At 32.2% G+C, this 22,365-nt stretch overlaps 2 protein-coding genes across 3 annotated transcripts in view; one reads left to right on the top strand and one right to left on the bottom strand.

Moving 5' to 3' along the window:
• Positions 1–7,352, top strand: part of LOC140443051 (calcitonin gene-related peptide type 1 receptor-like) — a 45,452-nt gene extending 38,100 nt beyond the window's left edge. Inside the window, exon 10 of the mRNA XM_072534096.1 lies at positions 3,890–7,352. Coding sequence (XP_072390197.1) covers positions 3,890–4,033 — 144 coding nt within the window. The 3' untranslated portion in view covers positions 4,034–7,352. The remainder of the gene's footprint in view (positions 1–3,889) is intronic.
• Positions 7,353–11,324: 3,972 nt separating this feature from the next.
• The window catches only part of LOC140443046 (uncharacterized), a 34,263-nt gene continuing 23,222 nt past the window's right edge, over positions 11,325–22,365 (bottom strand). The window contains exon 3 of one of the 2 annotated variants that reach the window (XM_072534091.1): positions 11,325–12,269. In XM_072534091.1, the coding sequence (XP_072390192.1) occupies positions 11,485–12,269 (785 nt within the window). In that variant the 3' untranslated portion in view covers positions 11,325–11,484. The remainder of the gene's footprint in view (positions 12,270–22,365) is intronic. The other variant, XM_072534090.1, reaches the window with a different exon arrangement.

The raw sequence follows: 22,365 nt of genomic DNA, 5'->3' as shown, positions 1-22,365 counted from the left end.
CGGGACTTCAAAGTAAATTTTTGTAAATAATACACCTATAGTACATTTAAAAATGATTGATAGCACAAAATTTATACCAAAGGTCTATAAATGCTGAAAAAACGTAGTAATTGATATCTTCTTATCTGCATTTTTACTCGACTTTAATATGAATAGGGGAAAGTGTTGTGTCTTGGACCATTTTTTTTTAAGTCGATATTTGGGTAAAGATAACGTTAAATAAAAAAATTATGGATAAACAAGATTCCTTTATTTAATCAGTTTTGTAATAAGCATTTAAAACTTTAATATAATTGAAATAAGTACTAGGAAAATAACTAAATAAAATAATCACTCTCTGGTCTGAGGTACAACATAAGGTTGTACCTTGAAACAACTTCTAAGAGAAAACTGTACAATGTAACTTAAAAATAAACTTCATTTAAAGATATAAATGATAAACTGATAAACTAAACAATATTGTGTTGACTAAAATCAACTGCAAATATAACTTTGTTATGCCTCTTGTCGTTTTGACAAACCTACAGATTTAGGTTCAAGAAGACGCAGTATCACATCAGAGTTGTTGACAAAAGAAGGGTCTTCATTACTAAGTATGCAATTTCTAGATGCTACCGTAATATCAATTTTCTTGTAAAATTTAACATTAGAACCGTCATCCAGGACATTAATAACTTTAGCTACAAAAAGGGCGCTTTATCTTTTTGTGGCTAATTCTACTAAAACAAAATTATTACTGTTAATTTGATAATTTTCTTTGTCTTCCGCTTCTGCTATAATTTTCTCAAAAAACTCTTCTTTGTCTGATGACGAATCTTACAGTGAGATTAAGAAGACTTACTTCACTTTCATCTTTGCTACTTTTATCTTTATTTTTGTTTATTATTTTCCTTTTAGGGATTTATTCCCACCATAGTTATGTTGACTTCTCGTTCTTCTTTCTATTTGTTTTTGACCTTTTTGTGCTAATATTTTTGGATGAACATGAACGGTAGTAATACCAGTTTCATCAACATTATGTATTTTGTTTGCCTCAAAATGGTAGCGATCGTAACAACGTTTTAACAGAGAACAACCGAACACAGAGAAGCGACAGTCCTTTGAAGTTACGTGGCCAAGCCGCCAATGACAGCTTACAACCAGAAAATTAATAGTTAGTGGGCATATCACACAATATAAATTCACAACGAAACAAAGAAATTACTAAAAATCTTAAAATTACAACAGAACAAGACTCCAAAATTGCAAAAACATGGTTGCATATAAACAAACTTACATTAAATTATGAAAAAACTAAATAGGTACTCATCTACTTTTTGCTATATGCAAAAATTGTCTGCCAATTTTTAATTCGTTAAATATACATTTACATTACATTTCTTTTGTTGGACTAAGGTACATTAAAAGCAGATACCATTTTCCAAGTTGATATTGTGTTTTAGGTTATGTTTAAAAATTTGGCCAGTACTGCATTTAAATGAAGAATATAAAACAAACTTACCTACACAGGAACTGTTACCTAATATTAACAGAAAATCCGGTTGAGTTTACCACAGACCACTAATAAGGTGATCTGTGGAGTTTACCGAAGGTACAAGCTGAATATAGCCGCAAATGTCAAAAATATTTGGGTTTGGCAGTGTTGAATGTTTTTATAATGCATATGTTGTATGCTTCAAATATATAGAGAGAAAGCTTTTAAAAAGTACATTTTGATTATACTATTTTATGAACTCTGCAATTTTAAATTTATATGAAGCAATAACGAGTAAATATTTGTCTCTTTCGAGATTAATTGCAAACATCTATTGCAATCTGGCAACTGCTGATTTGACGATTGCCAAATCTATTCCCTAATATATCAAAGGGTAATTGCCAAAAAAAAATTCTAATAATTAACTGCAATTTATCTCCAAAGAAACAGAAACAGAACATTTCAACAACAACAGGATGTGGCGACATCTCTTGGAACCACCACGAAACTGAATAATGCGAGAAGTAATATAAATATATAATTACATAGATACAAAAGTTGTCTTCTTCCGATAAGGAGGCATCATCAACATCATCAGTTTCTTCAATTCCTACAGAAATCATAATTGGTTCTATTGTTTCCTCTATTGAAATATCGAGTTTCATGAATGTTTTTTCCTCTCCAATGACACATCTTATAGCTTTTTACCAATTGCCAGATAAACTTTTTGATATTTAGTCAGATAATGGTTGACGAACATCTTGAAGTGTAAAATGTTATATTATTTCTGGCGACATATTTCTCATTTGAGCCCAGATTAGTTCTATGGGGTTAATAAGTTCACATTGATTAGGTGGTAATCGCCTTTTAATATTTCATCTACACTATACTTCCTAAATTTTGGTAAATATTGTTTACATAGCTGCAACAATTCTTTTTTGAGTAAACCTTCTGCTAGCACTATTGTTTCTTTGGTTATTAGCCAATTCAAGAGTTCTTGCTTTCTTCATTTAGTATTAGGTAACAGTTGATTTAATCTTGAATGGTAACTGGCATTGTCCATGACTATTACAGAATTGTTGGGTAGTAAATCTATCATCTGACTGAAATATTCCTCAAAAACATCAGCAATCAGTTGTTCATGGTAGTCGTTCGTAGGAACGAGTAAAAAACTCTAGAGATCGAAAATCAGGGTCTACAAAACTATTATCAGACCAATAGTATGTTATGGATGCGAGACATGGGTGATGACAGAAGAGACAAAAAGAAAACTGGAAGTCTTCGAAAGAAAAGTCCTAAGAAAGATATTTGGACCTATTAACGAAAACGGAATATGGAGATCCAGGTATAACCATGAACTCTACCAACTGTTCAGAGACACCGATCTCAGAATTCGTTAAACTTCAGAGACTTCGATTGACTGTTCATGTCGTGAGAATGGAGACTGAAAGATTGCCAAATGTTAAATGTTAGTAAAAATGTTAAACTTTTTGGGGTCCCAAAATTTAGCTTGTTTATTAGGGGTTCAGTGGCATTTTTGTCTCTAAGGACTAGACTATCAGCCGGTTTTTGAAAGGCTGATCATTATCAAAATTAGGTAATCTACTGTTAACAATCGATTATGGCGAATGGATTTAGTGTCCGCAGTCATATAAACCCAAACAAACAACAAACAACAATCGATTAAATGCATTTTGAGTTGCAGAAACATCGATCAAACTTCAATCACATAACACACATTAACGATTAACAGCCTGTCAGAAGTATTTTGGGTTTCCGAAACGCTAATTATCGTTTTATCTATGTCAATCTTCTGTCATACTAGCTTGTCAGGTAATCTGAGATTTTTGGACGATTAATCTTATAATCTTTGGTTATGTACCAATGGTTGTAAGTAAGTAAAATAAAATCTTTGGTTACGTTGTAAGATACATAAACCTAAGGTGTTTTATAAAAAACTGTTGTTTAGAAAGAACCCAAAAATATTGTTACAAAGGTTCATTTTAAGAATTAAAGATGATAAATGACAAATTGGTAAACATTAACGAACGACACAAAATTATTAGTTAGTTAGGTTATGTTTGTTTGTTGATTTTCAGAATGCAGATTACACATAAACAGGAATAATGGTAAAGTGAAACAGCAACATTACTTTCTTAATTCAGAGCAGGATAAAGAACAATTCGTACAGAAATAATAAACGATTACAATCGATTCTACTGTTTCCATGTAAAATCGTATGTCAAATAATCTATAATCGGTGATCACGTAATTTTACCATAATTTTCGTTTCGGAAACCTGTCGCTTGTTAACAATTGATCAAATTTGATACTTGATTACATGATTGGAGATTTGAATAACGTTTCGGAAACCGGCCGTATATCTATTAAACTCATTATTTTATTTGATTTTAGGTACGAGGTGAAGTTAAAAACGGTTACAGAAAAGCGTGCATCTATCTAAATCAAAGGTACGGCTGGAATTTGGGAGGTGATCTGCTTTATGACAAAAGACGAGCCACAACCGCAACTTTTGTTCAAGAAGGAAATAATTATTAAACATTCTACAGCTTTATTTACTAAAAAAATAAGAGCCTGGCTTTAATATAAAATTCACAGATAACTTCATAAGATCTAGAAAAATTTTTAAGATAAATGTGTAAGGGCATAGATAGTTTCGGCATTTACTTGCAACAATAAGTAGAAAAGTTAAAACAAATCTCAGTAGCTGTAGATATTAGTCACGAGATTACCTCATATATTAATCGATCGTTTATTTTATTTATAATGCATTTTTTATAAAATATCAAAGTTCATTAAGTTTCTTTTTATAACTATTTCTCCTACGTACCATATCTATTGAGGTTGATGATCAGTATGGTAAACTCTTCTTTATTATGGGTTTGGTCTCATAATTCAATAATTATGTTTCCCCCTCCTCCATTATTTTTCCCTTAACTCGGAAAATATCGACCGCACGAAAAAATTTGTAAAAAAGAAATTGTAGAAAATCGCAAAAACGTTTCTCCTTTAAAATCAAGATGGCGTTTGACACAAAGACGGAAATCAGTCTTTATTTATTCTTCTTCTTCTAATGGCGCTACAACCCTTTGTGAGTCTTGGCCTGCTTAACAATGTTCTTCCATTCTGCCCTGTCGGATACTTTCCTTCGCCACTGATTGATGTTCATGGTTTTAAGATCTCTCTCTACGTCGTCTATCCATCTTTTACGGGGCCTTCCTCTTGTTCTGTTTCCTTGGGGCTTCCATCTCTGAACTACTTTTACAGCTCGATTATCTGGCATTCTTTCTAGGTGAACAAGCCAGTTTAGTCTTTGTGATTTTACAAATCTGACAATATCCGCGATCTGCATTAGTTCATCCAGCTCGTGGTTCATTTTAATTCTCCACGAACTATCGCTGCATTGGGTTGGTCCAAATATCTTCCTTAGTATTTTGCGCTCAAATATTCTCAGTTGATTTTCATCAGTGGTTGAGAGGGTCCACGTTTCACATCCATATGTGACCACTGGTCTAATTACTGTTTTGTAGATTTTCAGCTTAGACTCACGATTCAGTAACTTACTTTTCATTAAGTCTTTGTATGCATAAAAGCACTTATTACCGCTAAGAATCCGTGCTTGTATTTCTTGACTGAAGTTGTTGTTGTCATTTATTATTGAGCCTAGGTAGGGAAAAGTGGAGGCATATTTGTAGGTATGGTTGTCTACCTTCAGATTCTCATGTTCATTCGATTTTGTGCACTCCATATATTTTGTTTTGTTTTCATTTATATATAGACCAAACGTAGCAGCTTCTCGTTTCAGTTCTATGACTTTTTCGCTCAATACCCTTTTGTTGCGGCTTATTATGGCAACATCATCCGCATATGCGCATATTTGCATAGATCTTGTATTAATACAGCCGTTTACATCCAGTTTTCTAACAACAGCTTCTAAAGTTAGATTAAAAAGTGTTGTTGATAAGGCATCCCCTTGTCTAACTCCATTTTCAATATCAAAGGCCTGAGTCATATCTCCATCTATTCTCACCATAGCTTTGGAACCCTCCAGAGTCATTCGTATAAGTTTAACCAACTTATTGGGTATCCCTAACATAGATAGTTGCTTTAACATCTTTTGTCGACCTACTCCATCAAACGCCTGTTTGAAATCGATATACAAGTTGTAAATAGGTATGTTATATTCAACACATTTTTCATGTATACCTCTTAACATATGTATTTGGTCTATAGTTGACCTCTTTGGTCTGAAGCCACATTGGTATTCACCAATAATCTCCTCCGAAAACGATTCCAGGCGGCTATATATAATTCCTGATAATATCTTGTAGATGACATTTAAAACTGTTATGCCCCTATAATTTTTGCAGAGTCGTTTGTCTCCCCCTTTGTACATAGGAAGTATGATTCCCACTTTCCAATCTTCTGGGATGACTTCTAGTGTCCATATGCGGTCGATTAGTTTGTGGATACGTCTCCATAGCGCATGTCCACCATTCTTTATCAGTTCTGCAGTTATTCCATCTGTGCCAGGTGCTTTGTTATTTTTTAGATGTTTTAGGACGTTTATCGTTCCTTCCAATGTTGGTTGCTCAACTAGTTGTTCTGCTGTGTGGTGAATTATCTCTTCATCTTCGTTTTGTTCTTTTTCTGGGTTTAACAACTCTTGAAAATGCTCCTTCCACCTTTTCATTATTTCCTCTTTCTCGCTGATAATTGCCCCATTTTTGTCCTTGCAAACTGTTGATCTTGTTATGTATCCTGGGGTGCAAGTCTTTATTTATTAGCGATTTTAAATTTACACTACCATTCACTCCCCTCAAGGATAGAATAATAAAATTTGTCTATGTTGAAATGCCTTTCACTCCTCAGATGCATTTTTAGGTTAGCTTTTTCTGATTTTTTATATAATTTGTTTTAAAATAAAACCATTGTTAATAATCTTAAATTTACTTGTAAATTCTCTTTTATACAGTGCCTATACAACTTCTATACAAATGTTGTTCGGTAATGACTTATATGTCTGTAGTATCCTTTTCCGTTTCGTCCATTTGTTTTATCAGTTTAATAGAAAATGTTTGCCTTGCATGTAAATCATTGTCAATTGGGCAAATAAACTTTTCTCATGATTGTTAATTTGTTTACTTTAAAATGTATTTGACTTAGTTCCGATCATTCCTCTCTGCCTGTGTCTTATTTTGCAAATAACGCATGTCCCTAAAGTTTTCGGAAAAAATAAATATGTATTTTCTAATTGTAAATTAAGTTTATTTTATGAACTAAATACAGGAAATTAAATCTACATATTTAAGGTTTATAATGTATTTTTATAGAACAGAAAGAGGTCCATGATCTTCAATGGCACGTAAATTTGGTATTGCATGTGCAATAAGCCTTTGGATTGTTTCATTTTGGGCTTCCCAGCCATTATTATACACCATTCGACTCAAAACAGCCCAAAACTCTTCTATAGACCTCGCCTGAGGCATTGGGGTGATGAGTATTTATAAATTAAACAAGCTTTGTAAGACACCTCTTAACATAATTGTCAGCATTGAGAGCTTCACCGCGAACACGCCCAACAAACGGTTGTGAAACACCAGCTTCTAAGATGGCACACCATACCAAAATTTTATCGGCAAATTTCACTTTTCCCTTAAACCTTACTTTGTCCGGTAAATCTTGTACATTGCATATATAAAATCTGTCGTTTTTGCTTTTATGTCGGAATTGGAAAGTAAAATACTTTTCATCATCAATAATGAGAATTTTACCAGGAAAATGAATACGTCTCAGACACGGCAAGATCTAGGAATTTTTTGTAACTGGGCTGGTGTGTAATTAGGAGCCTCTTTATTTTATAAATATCATTTTAAATTATTTCTAGAAATTGTTCTACTTACAGTCATTGGTGAAACATTATATCTTTGGCCAACATTTCGGAAAGACTTTCCTAACTTGTTCTTCATATTCTGAATTAATCTCTGTTCTTTTACATTTTTAATTCTTACAATATTGAGTTTTGGTACATGTCCAACTAAACGATAAACACTTTGACGAATATTAAGTTTGTACGACATACTAACGAACCGTATTTGTCAAAACTGACATTGTTTATATCGTTTAATGTGTTTACTAACTTTGGTTTTCAATGGCAACTTGATCCACTGCTTCCTACCTGATATGCTCGTTTTAATCCATAATCCTTTCCTTCTCCCTATTTTAATTTTCTTGCCTAACATTCCATAAGCTACCTTTTCTCTGTCTCTCTTTCTCTTTTTCTCTCTCTCTCTCTCTCTCTCGCTCTCGCTCTCTTTCTTATTGAAACGCAATATCAAAAATAAACTCTGCTATACTTAGAGGGTTTTCAGACGAGGATACTGTATGCGAGATACTGTATGCGAGATACAGAATTTTCGATGGCTGCTGTATCGGATTGACGGGCATGCTCGTCAGTATGAAAATAGTAGCAGTGCAGTTCGGTTATATTTTTGGATTATGGATGTAGAAGAGTATTTTATGCTGTGGTACATATTAAATAAAAAGAAAAAGAAACTGAAAAGACGACGGTATTTGTGGGTTCATCCTATTGTAAAATTAAGAGAAAACAAGGGCACGTATAATTTGCTGTATCAAGATTTATTGCAAGATCCATCGAAGTTTTTTAATTATTTTCGAATGTCTGTGAAGTCGTTTGAAGAACTTCATAAAATTTTGGAAATTCAATTGAGTAAAAATGACACAACTATGCGTAAAAGTATTTCATCAAAAGAACGGTTTTCTATGACTTTAAGTTAAAGTTACAGTGTATGACTTAAATTTAAAATAAATCTGTGTACTTTTCTCCAATTTGTAAATTGTTTACCTCACCCTAAATAAAAAATGACCGTATTCCTTTCACAATAATGTAGTTTTATATTCGTTAAATAATCAAAAGTCCAATTAGAAAACTTTTAAAACTAAACTGTATACGTATGAAACAAAATACCTATGTATTTATAATAAAAATATCTTTATTTCTTTCCATATTTATTTTGCTGTACTGCAGTCATGGCCTCAAAATTGTCGCACGTTTTCTTAGCAATTTCGACCCAGCAATGCTGCTTTTTATTTCTATTGCAGTAATCTGGCGATGCTGTATCCCATAGACAGGGATTTAATTATACCAAACAAATAAATTTGTCATTATCCAATACAGCACGCTCCATTATTTAACTATATTCAGAAAACACCTTCTTTCTTTCGTTGCTCATTCTCAATTATTCGACAGAAAATCGCGCGTCTATGGAATGTGGTGCAAAAGTATTCGTGTCTGAAAGCGTTCATTTAACGTAATGTTTCTTCTGTATCTGGCATACGAATTCAGTCGTCGGCGACAGGAATGTCCGAGATACTGAATTCGGTATCTCGCATACTGTATCCCTCGCGCGTCCCGTCGTCCCGTGTGAAATCTCCATTTGAGTCTATGTCATAGTACATAAAAAGAAATATATATATATATTCATAATCTCCTCCAATGGGCGAACGAATGGGGGGGTATATACTATGGTCTATGTAATATCTGCGTCTCGGATACGCGTATCTCGGATACAGTATCCTCGTCTGAAAGGGGGCTTACTTGATATAAGACAGAGGTTCTATAAATTGTCCAGTCTATGTTAATATATTACGTCTATTGTCCAGCTATCAACAATATTGTAAGTTTATAATTACTGAGGTGTCTGCAACCATCATTACAACGGTGTGCAGTTGTGAATGTCTAATTTAGAAGATATATATATATATATATATATATATATATATATATATATATATATATATATATATATATATATATATATATATATATATATATATATATCGATTATTATTTAATATTGATGATTCACCACGCGATATATCTACTAGATTTGTTTCCAGTTTTCTACTATTGCTCTAAATATGTAAAATTTATTTATTTTTTAACTTATAAATATTGTAGCTTTAAAAACATTCCTTATTTTGTGTAAGTTTAACATTTGAAATAGATAGCAAAAACGAAGCCTACAATCAAATAAGTATAATAGTTAAAAGAAATAAAAGTTGTTCTTCTTTTAAGTTTATTTTAAATTTTAGACTTTTAGGTATACTATTCAGGTGAAAACAGTAATTATCGTCGAAATGGAGTAGCTTTCATAGTCTTCAAACAGACTTAGAGCTGTATTAAATCAGTATGCTACGTATCCCAGAGTTATCCTGATGAAATTGAGGTCCAAAACTTGTAATTTAAATCTCGTTCCACCAACAGCAGAAAGCGATTAACGACGTATTGGTTAAGAGAAAAAAGAAAATGTAAGAGAGTTTGTTCTTGTGGAACGCAACGATAGAGGGGACTATTTTGTAGGAATGTGTAAAAAAAGTAAATCTGTGTATTATGAATATTATGAACAGATGAAAATCTGAATCTAAAAAAATCAAATTATTTCAATGAGCGTTATCATAAAACGCTTATATAATTCAGTAAAATTAGTCAAAACATATCTTAGATCTGATGTCCCTTCGGACCGTAGCCTCTTAGTTGGTTCTTTAATACTAAGGCTCAAAAATCTTACACACTGTTCACAATATTGAACATCACTGGTATCGATTTAAAACTGTTATAAACATCTGCATAGTATCTGCACATGGTACTCGAATCTTGTTGATTGGAACTGGTATATATTGTATTTTTTGTTGGTAAAAAAATGAACGTGAACAGATTTATCTTTATTTAGCCTATTTCTCCATTTATTGTCCATTTATAGATTTGGTTAACTGCTATTTGGACCTTGTTGGTCGCCTCTTCATTAGTCGTTCCTACTGCTTGGATAGCCGTATCATCAGCATAGGTGGCAACTGTGTTGTCTTCCAGTACAGGTATATCACAGGATATACGGACTTAACACACTGCCTTGTGGAATACCAGCTCTAATTTCTTTTTTAAGTATTAAAAACAATTTTTGCTTAATTTTAAAATCTTGTTCATTTACGTAAAAGTTGTGAGTACTATTTGGGCCAAAACTTTTTAATTTATGTAGTAAACCTTCATACCAAACTTTATCGAAAGCCTGTGCAGCATCAAGGAAGACAGCTCAGCAGACTGTCTTTTCTTTTGGCTATCATTCGATAATATTTGTGATTCTGTGCACCTGGTCCATTGAATGCTTATTCCAGAACCCAAGTTGATGTGTCGAAATCACATTTCTTGCTTCAACAATTGGTGCAATTCTCTTGAGGAGAAGTTTCTTAAACAGCTTCGATATCATAGGGAGCAGAGATATCTATCTGTAAGAAGGAACCTCATGTACTGGTTTTCCTGGTTTAGGAATCATAATGACTTCTGCCACTTTGCATATCATTGGTACATATTTTAATCTGCATGCAGCATTAATTAAGTTTATTAGTTTTACGATACCCCTTCAAAAAAGATTTTTTTGAAGGGCTATCGGGCCTTTTTGAAGGGGAAAGAAACAGTTCACCCGTAATTAATTCATAGCCCGAAGCTTCCTTCGGGTTAATATTTTTCTTTATTTCTATAAGCACTTCTTGGTGTAATTAGTCGAATTTTTTTCTCGAATTGAACAGGTTCCTCTCATCTTTTTTTATTATCTTCACATGCATCTGATTTAAATGTATTTTCGAGATATGTAGCAAATAGCTCTGCTTTTTGTGTACTACTTCTGGCTAAGTTTCCATTTCAGAACAACACATAAGAAAAAAGGAAAGCACATCAAGAATTATGAGATAATAAATGTACTAATAATATATCTTGGCTGAATGGATTAAGCAATCCAAAACCTTTAAGAAAACTATAGGCAAAAAATAGTTTAAAAACAATTAGTAGTACAAAACAATTTTTTATATCAAAATATAACACTTTTATTAAACCTATTAACACATAATATCTTTGGTTTCTATACTATCATATGCTAAAATAAACTACAAATTTTTCTATACATATTCAACAAGTTCTAAAAATTTACCCACCCCCTTTTATCGAATTCTTTAAGAAGCCAAAACAACCTATCCTTATCTTCCCGATTTAAATGCTTAACGTTTAATTGCGGAATTTCCTTTGGGTCACTGTTAGGGTGGCCACCCTTTGGTCCCCTTATAATGAACAGCAGCATAAACATCATTTTGCCCAGCTCTGTTTTCATACATGCACTGATTTCTTCCAATAACTTTTCGTATGTAAACGGGGAAATATCACAACCAAATATCAAAAGTGTTTGAGCCAGTATCTCATGGTAATGTTCGATCAATTCCTCAAAATGTTGTTTCAGTACTTGCGTTTGGACACTAGTAAATAGAAAGAACATTAGGTCTGTAGCAGGAGTATCGTAAGTGTACATCTGAAAGTCCACTATTTTAATATTTTTAACAGCTCCCTCCTCAAATTGTAGCATAATGTTATTTACCCAGAAGTCTCTGTGAACCACAGTTGAAAACGGTTCCCTAAAAGTCGTCCTTAATGTTCCCATATACTTTATGCTTTTCCTAAACTGTGGCATTAACTTTCTTCCGATTTCTGCTTCTTCTAAAACTGACGCTAGTTCGTTTGCTTCGTAATCTAACTCTAACGAAGCTGGATGTTTTAGGAAGCAGCTGCAGTGAGGCTTGATTTTTTTCTCGAAAGTAGCAGGTTCCTTTAGTTTAATCGCTAATGTAGTGGCATGGAAGCGAGCTAAGTCTTCTAGAATTAATTTTGAAGTTGACAGATCGAACCCGACGGTTCTATCCAGATTTATATAACCTGCAAAATAGAAATAATGTATTATCTTGTATATATTAAAGTCTCTAATGGATATACGAGCCCCTTTCCACATTAGCCCAGTCTGGTTAAAAAAAAGGTGGAAAAATGTTTCGCAGATATCTGAAGCTTTTAAGACATAGGTGGGGGATACTAGATGATGAATAGATGAAAAGATACTCCTAGTTTTACGTTGCGTTTTTTTTAAGCAATAATTTATGGTCACAATTTAATTTTTTGTCTATAAATTTTTTCCCTTATATTTTAAATAAACAATATTTATGTCATTTTTTTATGTCAAGAATATCTTTATTTTCCGGTTTTTTTAATTAAAATTGATAAATAATTTACAGAGATATTTGCAAAAAAGCAGTTTTTTTGCACTAATTTATAAATTTTATTAATTTTTTTATTAACAAAATAAAATGGTATTAATACATTTAAACATCAAGGAATTACCATCTTTTAGATTTGTGCGAAATTTCCCCCCGATCAGTCAAATATTTTATAAGCTATTTAATTTGTTTATCCCTGAGGCTAATTATTTAAACTATTGAGCTTGCCCTATGCATGATGCTGGACACATTCAGCAAATTTCATAGGATTCTTTAAGACTTAGACTATCTCAGAAGTTAAATGCATATTGAGTTTTCATCGAAATTATTTACAAAATAAACGTTTGAAAAAGGGGTATGTTTTTTACTTATAAACAATTGTCATAACTTCTATATGTCTCAAGCTACAGACTTGTACGTACAACCATTCGATAGCTGGTAAAAAAGCTCACATTAAAAAATAAAAAACCTTCTATGACCAATAGGAACGAAGTTAGTGACTATTTTAAAAAAAAATCATATCTCCATTGTTTATAAACATTAAGAAGTAAAATTTGCACAAATTTTGAATAAAAATCTATATAGGATAGCTGGTAAAAAAGCTCACATTAAAAAATAAAAAACCTTCTATGGCCAATAGGAACGAAGTTAGTGACTATTTTTAAAAAAATCATATCTCCATTGTTTATAAACATTAAGAAGTAAAATTTGCACAAATTTTGAATAAAAATCTAAACTGTATATTGAAACTTATAGCTATAAAATTTATCTAATTTTTCGAAACGACGGTACTTTCGAAAGATCAACATAGGAAAGTGGAGAGGATATCTGGAGAGATAACTTCAAATCGCAACACGTAGGAAAAATTTACATTATCTCGGCTTCCTTTGCAGCTGCAAGCCTCTTTTTTTTTATTCTGGGGTAGCTCGTCGAAATATGAATAACTACATAGTTTTCACTGGCCGGAAAATATGGAAAAACTCGGAAAAATTGAGTCCATTTGAAATTCACCCTAAATAGTTCCTTTTTTTTAATTTGCTCGAATAGTCTGTCGCAGTATTAATAATGATGACATAATTTTCACCCCCCATAAATCTCGGAAAATCCCGGAAAATCAACATATGTTTTTTCATTTTATATCAATGATGTAATAATACTTATATATTTTATAAATTAAATTTCAGGTAATTTTTTACACATTATATTATTATATTCCTTATATTATTTATAATTGTTTGTATTTTTATAATTAACAATATTGATTTTTATTCTATTTTTCTTACAAATATGATATACAATAATTAATCTAATCTGCCTTATTGCTTTGATAAAATAAGTCGATTTTTTCATCACTTGCCTTATTAAATTTTGCAATGTTTATTGAACTTATATTTTTTTATGTTCTTTACATACATTGGTTTAAAAGTTAAAATTTGGATCATTTATTCGACTTCACTGTCAGGTCTGAACCTTTTTGTTGCAGGTTGTTTGTCTTCATTTATTAAGTCAGTCTTTCCATACATTAACATATTAATGGGCGATCTTAATGCCAAGGTGGGTCAAGGGTAATAACAAATACCTTTTTCAAATTACCTCCTCGACGGTTATATACATGGACATCTCCACAACATACCAAAGAAAAAATAGTGAGAAATCAAATAGACTACATTATGATAGCAAGCAGGTATCATAATGCTGTTAAATGTACTAAGACGTACCCAGGAGCTGATATAGACTCAGATCATAACTCGGTAGTTACTGTGATAGAGGCGAGACCAAAAAAGATTAGAAGACCACACAGAAAGGCACTAGATTTAAATAAACTTAGAAACAAAAATATACGACAAGAAACAGGAGAAGAAATAAATGAAAACCTCCGTTCAGTGCAGCAACAAATTAACGATACAAACAACGTTAACCAAAAATTAAAGTACATAAATACAGCTATACAAACAGCAGGAAAGAAACATCTTACAAAAACAACAACAAAGAATAAGCGGTGGATGACACAAGATATACTAGACTTGATGGAACAAAGAAGAAAGATGAAGAATTACCCAGACAAATACAAAGAAATAAATAAACACATAAAAAAGAGAAAAAAAGAAGCCAAAGAGGAGTGGATTAAAGAACAATGTGAAGAAATGGAAACCTATGAGAAAAAGTACGATGCGTTCAATATGCACAAAAAAGTAAAAGAGATAACAGGAAGCATAAAGAAATGCCAAATAGATAAACTTAAAGACAAAGATGGAAATCTTATTGTAGATCTAGAGAATAAAATAAAAAGATGGACAGAATACCTGAATGAATTATTTGAAGACGATAGAAACAACTTAACTCAGATAATCAATGCAACCGGGCCAGACATATTGAAAGAAGAAGTAGAATACGCAATAAGAAACGCTAAAAATGGAAAAGCAAATGGACCTGATGAAATTCCTACAGAACTGTTGAAGCTTTTGAATGATAAATCCGTAACCATAATATTAAATTTTGTAGCGAGGAGCTAAAACAGTTTCCCCTCCACTTCCCTATGTCGATCTTTCGAAAGGTTTTAAGTTTCGAAAAATTGGATGAATTTTATAGCTATAAAATTCAATATAAAGTTTAGATTTTCATTTAAAATTTGTGCAAATTTTACTTCTTAATATTTATAAATAATGGAGATATAATTAACAAAAAAATTGTCACTAACTTCGTTCCTATTGTTCATAGAAGGTTTATTTTTTTTTGTTAAATGTGAGTTTTTTTACCTGCTATCGAATGGTTGTACGTACAAGTCTGTAGCTTGAAAAATATAAAAGTTATGACAATTGTTTATAAGTAAAAAACATACCCCTTTTTCAAACGTTTATTTTGTAAATAATCTTAATGAAAACTCAATATTCATTTAACTTCTGAGATAGTATAAGTCTTAAAGAATCCTATGAAATTTGTTAAATGTGTCTAGCATCATTCATAGGGCAAGTTCAATGGTTTAAATAATTAGTCCCAGGGATAAACAAATTGAATAACTTTTAAACTATTTGACCAATCGAGGGGAAATTTTGCACAAATTTAAAGGACGGTAATTCCTCAATGCTGAAATGTATTAATAACATTTTATTTTGTTAATAAAAAATTAATTAAAGTTATAAATTAGTGCAAAAAAAACTGCTTTTTTGCAAACATCTCCGTAAATTATTTATCAATTTTAATTGAAAAAACGGGAAAATAAAGATATTCTTAATATAAAAAAATGGTATAAATATTGTTTATTTAAATTATAAGGGAAAAAACTTATAGATAAAAAATCAAATTCTGACCATAAATTATTGTTTAAAAAAAAACGCAAGGTAAAAATAGGAGTATCTTTTTATCTATTCGTCATCTAGTAACCCCCACCTATGTCTTAAAAGCTTCAGATATCTGCGAAACATTTTGCCGTGAAATCGATGATTTTTGTATAACCAGACTGGGCTACATCAGTTGGCCCAACGTTAGATTGATAAGAAAATTAAATTTTAGAGAACAAAAATAAAAGCGCAGCGTAAATTTTAGAAGTTTTATTGCATCGAATAACATTTTTGAATTTCCTAATTATAGAAAATATTTTATAACGTAATGAAAACTATTGATTATACAGAATAATAATAAATTTTAAAAAACGCATAGAATATGTAATATTAACAAAAAAAATGTGAAAATGCACCGTTGATCCCATCCCATAGAAAGTAGTGTACATATTTTGTAGCTAAATTAAACACCAAGCTGAAATACAGGGTGTTTTAAAAAGGTATGTCATAAATTAAATCACGCATTTTACAAGTATAGCATAGTACAAAAGTATACACAAAAAAAGTTACAGCCCTTTGAAGTTACAAAATAAAAATTGTTTTTTTGCATCTCCTAAATTACTATCTCCTAAACTACTTGACATTTTGTAATAAAAATGGACACGTTACTTTCTTGTTCTGAAAGCATTTTTCATACAAAAGAAACAACAAAATCTAAGAGCACAGAAAAATTTTAAGGGGGTGTGCTGCTCTAAATCCCCCCAAACGTTCAAATCAAATGAATTTTGTGGCATCATTAGTTTAACACATTATTTTTAAAACTTTTTTGCCTCCTTTCACTTTTGTCAAAAAACAGTTTTTATTGAATTACGGCCCTTTTCATTAACCTTTAAAAAATTATATGCAACTAAATAAATGGCTTAAATGAATTAGCAAGTACAAAGAATATCTATAACCTCTATAAATATGATATTACAATAAATGTTTAAAATGACCCCCATTTTCTTCAATACACATTCGGTATCGTTTTAATGAGGAAAACCGAATGCGCTGAAAAATCATATTTTTCTGACGAAATTAATTTGCAGCTTCAATTATTCTAACCCTCAATTGTTGTTCGTCCTCTATTGTTACAGAATACACCTTCCCTTTCATAAACCCCCAAAAGCAAAAGTCCATGGGGTTAAGACCTGGACGTCTGGGTGGCCAAGAAATAGGTGCGTCACGACCCCTTCGAATCCACCGACCAGGATACTGCCTGTAAAGGTATTCCCGGACTTCATTACTGTAATGCGGTGGAGCGCCATCTTGTAGAAACCACATATTTTGCCTTATTGCAATATTCACTTCTTCCAAATACCCTTGTAAATCGTTTGCCAAGAACTGCAAATAATTTTATCACCATTTATATTGTTGGGAAGAAATACTGGGCCTATCAGATTGTAATCCACAATTCCTGCTCAAAACATTAACTTTGAAAGTCCTTTGGTGATGAGTCGTTTTTTTGGCGTGAGGATTTTCGTCGGCCCAAATGTGCTCGTTATGATGGTTTGTTATTCCATTTCTACTGAAGGTAGCCTGGTCGGTAAACAAAATATTTCTAATAAAATTGACATTTTGAGTATTTTTCATTAACAATCAATCGCAAAATCCAATCCTTTTAGGATAATCTTCAACCAATAACTCTTGAACCGTTGTTAAGTGATAGGGTTTAACCAGCTGATCCTTCAAACGCCTCCAAACCCTTACGTGAGGAACATTTAGTTGTGCAGCTATTACCCTTGTACTTGTTTCAGGGACTTCTTCAATGATTTCTAAAATGTCTTCATCAGTTGCATCCATTATTGGACGACCACTATTGCCAGCAACTTGCGGTTGGAATGTACCCGTTTCCCGTAAACGACGATCAATGGTCAGAAATAATCGTCTATCGGGTGTATTTCGATTGGGATATTTTACTGCATAACCCGGTTTACTGCGTAACCCATATTCCCGATAGTTTATTGAAATCATAATTTAATCTGATCCAACTTACCCAAAGCATTGTTTACCCAAAGTTAAATGCATATCTGCCATTTCCTGAAATGTGTAGGCCATTAAAATATCAAAATTTTTAATATTAATCTTATTCACACAATAAATGATAGCTTCAAATTATTGACTATTATTGATGGAACTGTTTTTAATTATTGTATCCGTAGAAACTAATTGTGATTTTATGGCCAACTAGGAAAAAAATAGTTTTTCGAAAAAGTAATAAGCGGCAAAAAAGTTTTAAAAATAATGTGTTAAACTAATGACGCCACAAAATTCATTTGATTTGAACATACTCAAAAGTTTGGGGGGATTTAGGGAAGCAAACCCCCTTAAAATTTTTCTGTGCGCTTGGATTTTGTTGTTTCTTTTGTATGAAAAATATTTTCAGAAGAGAGTAACGTATCCATTTTTATTACAAAATGTCAAGTAGTTTAGGAGATAATGCAAAAAACCCATTTTATTTTGTAACTTCAAAGAGCAGTAACTTTTTTGTGTACACTTTTGTACTAAGGTAAGTTGGATTCAATAAATTTATTTTTGTCCCCCGAATGCGTGATTTAATTTATGACATACCTTTTTGAAACACCCTGTATAGCAGAACATCACAAATAAGGAGCAAGTTTACTGCTTGCATATGAATAGTAAGCCATAAACTCTGTTTCTTTATCTTTTTTCTTTTGTTGTCTTGCTTCTGTTTTTCTTTTCTGGTGTGCTTCATATTCTTCATTTGTTTCATGGCCATGTTTGTAGGCCATACATAAATCGTACTGGTCTTTTTTTGGTCGAAATATACCCAAGTTTTGCTTGTTAAATTCAGCAGTAAATGAACTTCAGCTCAAAGCTCCTATATTTGTCTCTTTTGCAAATTTTATATATTCCCTAAACACCTTGCTTTTAGATCGAAAAACTGGTTCAAGGTATAATTTTGTCGTAGAGGCTCTACGGTAATGACTCGGTAGTAGTCTATAGTATTCCTTGTACAAATTCTAATTTACAATACATTGGCCATTCTTCAAGGCGATTAAAAGACCGTATCACCTCCCACAAGAGTGATTCGAAGAAATATCCAGATAGTTGTAGTTTATCTATGCACGTTAACCAAAACGATCACACAATGAAATACATAAAAGCCAAGGTATTAGCAATTGAAAATAATTATTTTAAAATATTGTTTCTTGAGATGACTTTTATCTCCGAAACATAGAAAACCGTAAATAAGAAATCTGACATCAGTCACTTAAGTGAGATTTATTTTCGTTACGTTTAAAAGTTATGATTTTCTGTTGTTTCTGATATAGAAATTCTTCTGATTAACAGTAAAGATAGAGTCCAGCTATAAATTAACACAAAACAAACTGTCACATTAAGTCATTGCCAACTTTCACTTGTTGTATCATGGAACACATATCTTAATGCCTCCAATTCAATGTCACAGAACAATAAACAATTGTTATTTATTGTGTGTCAATGCAATGCCAATTTTTCCTTTGTCGAAAAAAACTTTCTGTAAAAAAAGACTCACATCGTACCTAGCAATCGAAGTTGCTGATAATATAAAGTTTTTTAAAGTCTCCTGTGATAATGTTATTGTTATTAATTTCTTAAACCAATCTTTGTTTTTTAAAAAAAGAAATTATAACTCCACTTAACATATTTTTTGAATAAAATCCTTTATAAAAAGGTATATAAAAACCCAGTTGGGTTATGTTGCATTGACAAAACGTTTTCGGAATAAATATTCCATCATCAGTGTCAAGTTAATACATGGATGTAGCCACTAAATATGTGGGTAAAAACCCTTTAAAAATTATTAAATAAGATTTGATTTACATTATGTCTAATTTACAGTTAAGATGTTAAAGTTACCGTTGGATTGGTAACATGGCGACATATGACTCTACATTAGTTGCGAGTCCTGAGACGGTATGTCTACGAGGACTTTGTCAAAGCAACTAGTTAACAACAGATAAAATTTCACTGAACAGCACTGATTCCGTTTAAAACATGGCTGATTCCGTCTGCGCGAACGAGATGCGCTTACTTATACTCGGTTCGCTATTCCCAGTCCGAACTGTCTAGTGAATTTAGTAATTATTTTTTTGCGAAGTTAGTTACTTTTTGACAGACTAAAAGTGGCTGGAAATTACTATACAACCAAGCACACGTACTCATAGCCAATATTAATAGTAAACAAACTAAATAGTAAATAAAATAGAACTTTGCAAATTACCAACAATCAATATTTATTTATCTGCACCATATAATAAATAGTTATGTTAAATTATAATAAATAAAATATATTTTTTAAATATATACTACCCAAAATTTGATGAGTTTAGTATACACTTCCACTATTTAGAATAATTCTTCTTTTTTTAAAGAAAGAAGTCTGCAATAGAAGGACACATGAGCTATTAATACTGAGAAGTAGGAATAGCTATCAATACCAATACTGAGAAGTAGGAATTGTTGTGTTGTAGGTTTCCGACAATGAATCTGTCAAAATATGCCCGAGCTAAGCGAATGAAGTATATCTAGACAAGCAGTGTGGGCGTTTTGATTGTTTATTATCCTGTGACATGGTGATATGTTTGTTTTTTTCGAGTATTTTTTTACATACCATTTCAATCTAATGGCCGCAATCTTAAATATGCAAGTTAATTATTTGCTTATATATACTTAATGTCACTCATCATAAACTTTTTAGCTATCACTGAAGATGGTATAAAGTATACCGAAATATATTTGTATTGTAACTTTCACCGGTTTTGTATTCTGCATTCTCTAAAGATGACCCCATCAAATGAGTTTCTTCCTTCTATATAATTTAATGTTGACTCTATTTGCAAATCTTCTCTTATTTGAGTGTTCCGTAGTCTATCTCTTTTGGTAACTCCTCGAACTTGTCTCAGCTCTTTTGTCGTTCTGTTAGAACTCATAACTCGCAAGCACAGGTTAGTACAGGCCTATACAAAATTTATACTCGAATCAATCAGCCCAGAATCTACAAGGCGTTAGTCGTTTGCTATATGAGTATGAAAGACGGGTTACAGCACAGAGAGGTAAAGTCTAATCTATGCTAACCATGAATAGATGACAAAATTTTGCAAATATAGATGGCAGAAAACTAAAAAACAATAAAGCACCAGGAACGGACGGAATTTCGGCAGAAATATTAAAGCATGGAAGATCCGAACTCTGGGAAAGAATCCATTACCTAATAACATTAATATGGACGAAGGAGCAAATGCTAGAGGAATGGACAGTTGGCCTCATACAGCCAATATATAAAAAAGGAGATAAGAGTGAATGCCAGAATTATAGGCCAATTACATTGCTAAATGTAATATACAAAATTCTTTCTGGTATAATCTACAATAGATTATTAGAATACTCCGAAAATATAATTGGTGATTATCAAAATGGATTCAGACTAAATAGAGCCACTACAGATAACATATTCATACTAAGAACGATACAAGAAAAAGCTTATGAATACGACATGGACCTATATAATATGTATATAGACTTTAAACAAGCTTTTGATAGTGTGAAAAGAGACAGAATGCTGGAAGACCTTTGTAATCTAGGTATACCTAAGAAATACATCAGCCTCATAAAAATGACGTTGCAGGGTTTAAAAGCCGCAGTCAGAGTAGATGGAGAACTGACTCCCCTGTTTAACATCAACATGGGAGTAAGACAGGAAAATGCCCTATCAACCATGCTATTCAACCTAGTTCTTGAGGCAGTCATCAGAAAAACCAATATAACCCATATATACATCAAATCAGTACAAATTACTGCATATGCAGACGATGTAGCCATCATTAGTAGGAATAAGCCACGACTAATGGAAGGGTTCAAACAAAGAAAAAGAGGTCTGAAAATAAACGAAGCAAAAACGAAGTATATGACAGTCAAAAGAATAACTGACAATGAAAATAATATCACAATAGACAACTATACTATCGAACGAGTGGATGCCTTTACATATCTCGGCACAGAAATCAATCAGAAGAACTCCGTAAGTAGCGAAATTAATGCACGTATTTCCAGCGGGAATCGTACATACTATGCTAATAAAAGATTGATGACATCGAAATTATTAGACAAAAGAACCAAAATGACTATCTACAGAACACTGATTAGACCCGTAGTAACCTATGGATGTGAAACTTGGGTAATGACGAAAAAAGATGAAGCCCAACTCAGGACATTCGAGAGAAAAATACTGAGGAAAGTATATGGCCCGGTACAAGAGGAAGATGGCACATGGAGAATCAGGAGAAACGACGAGGTTAATGCGTTAAATAAAGGTTATGACATTGTAAGATTTGTGAAAAGTCACAGACTGTCATGGCTGGGACATTTGCAGAGACAAAACGATGCAAAAACAACAAAGAAAATGTTACAATGGAAGCCCATAGAAAGGCGAAAAAAAGGAAG

The sequence above is a fragment of the Diabrotica undecimpunctata genome, chromosome 6 (genome assembly GCF_040954645.1).
Source record: "Diabrotica undecimpunctata isolate CICGRU chromosome 6, icDiaUnde3, whole genome shotgun sequence".
Taxonomy (NCBI): Eukaryota; Metazoa; Arthropoda; class Insecta; order Coleoptera; family Chrysomelidae; genus Diabrotica; species Diabrotica undecimpunctata.
This window is presented reverse-complemented; position numbering and strand designations above follow the sequence as displayed.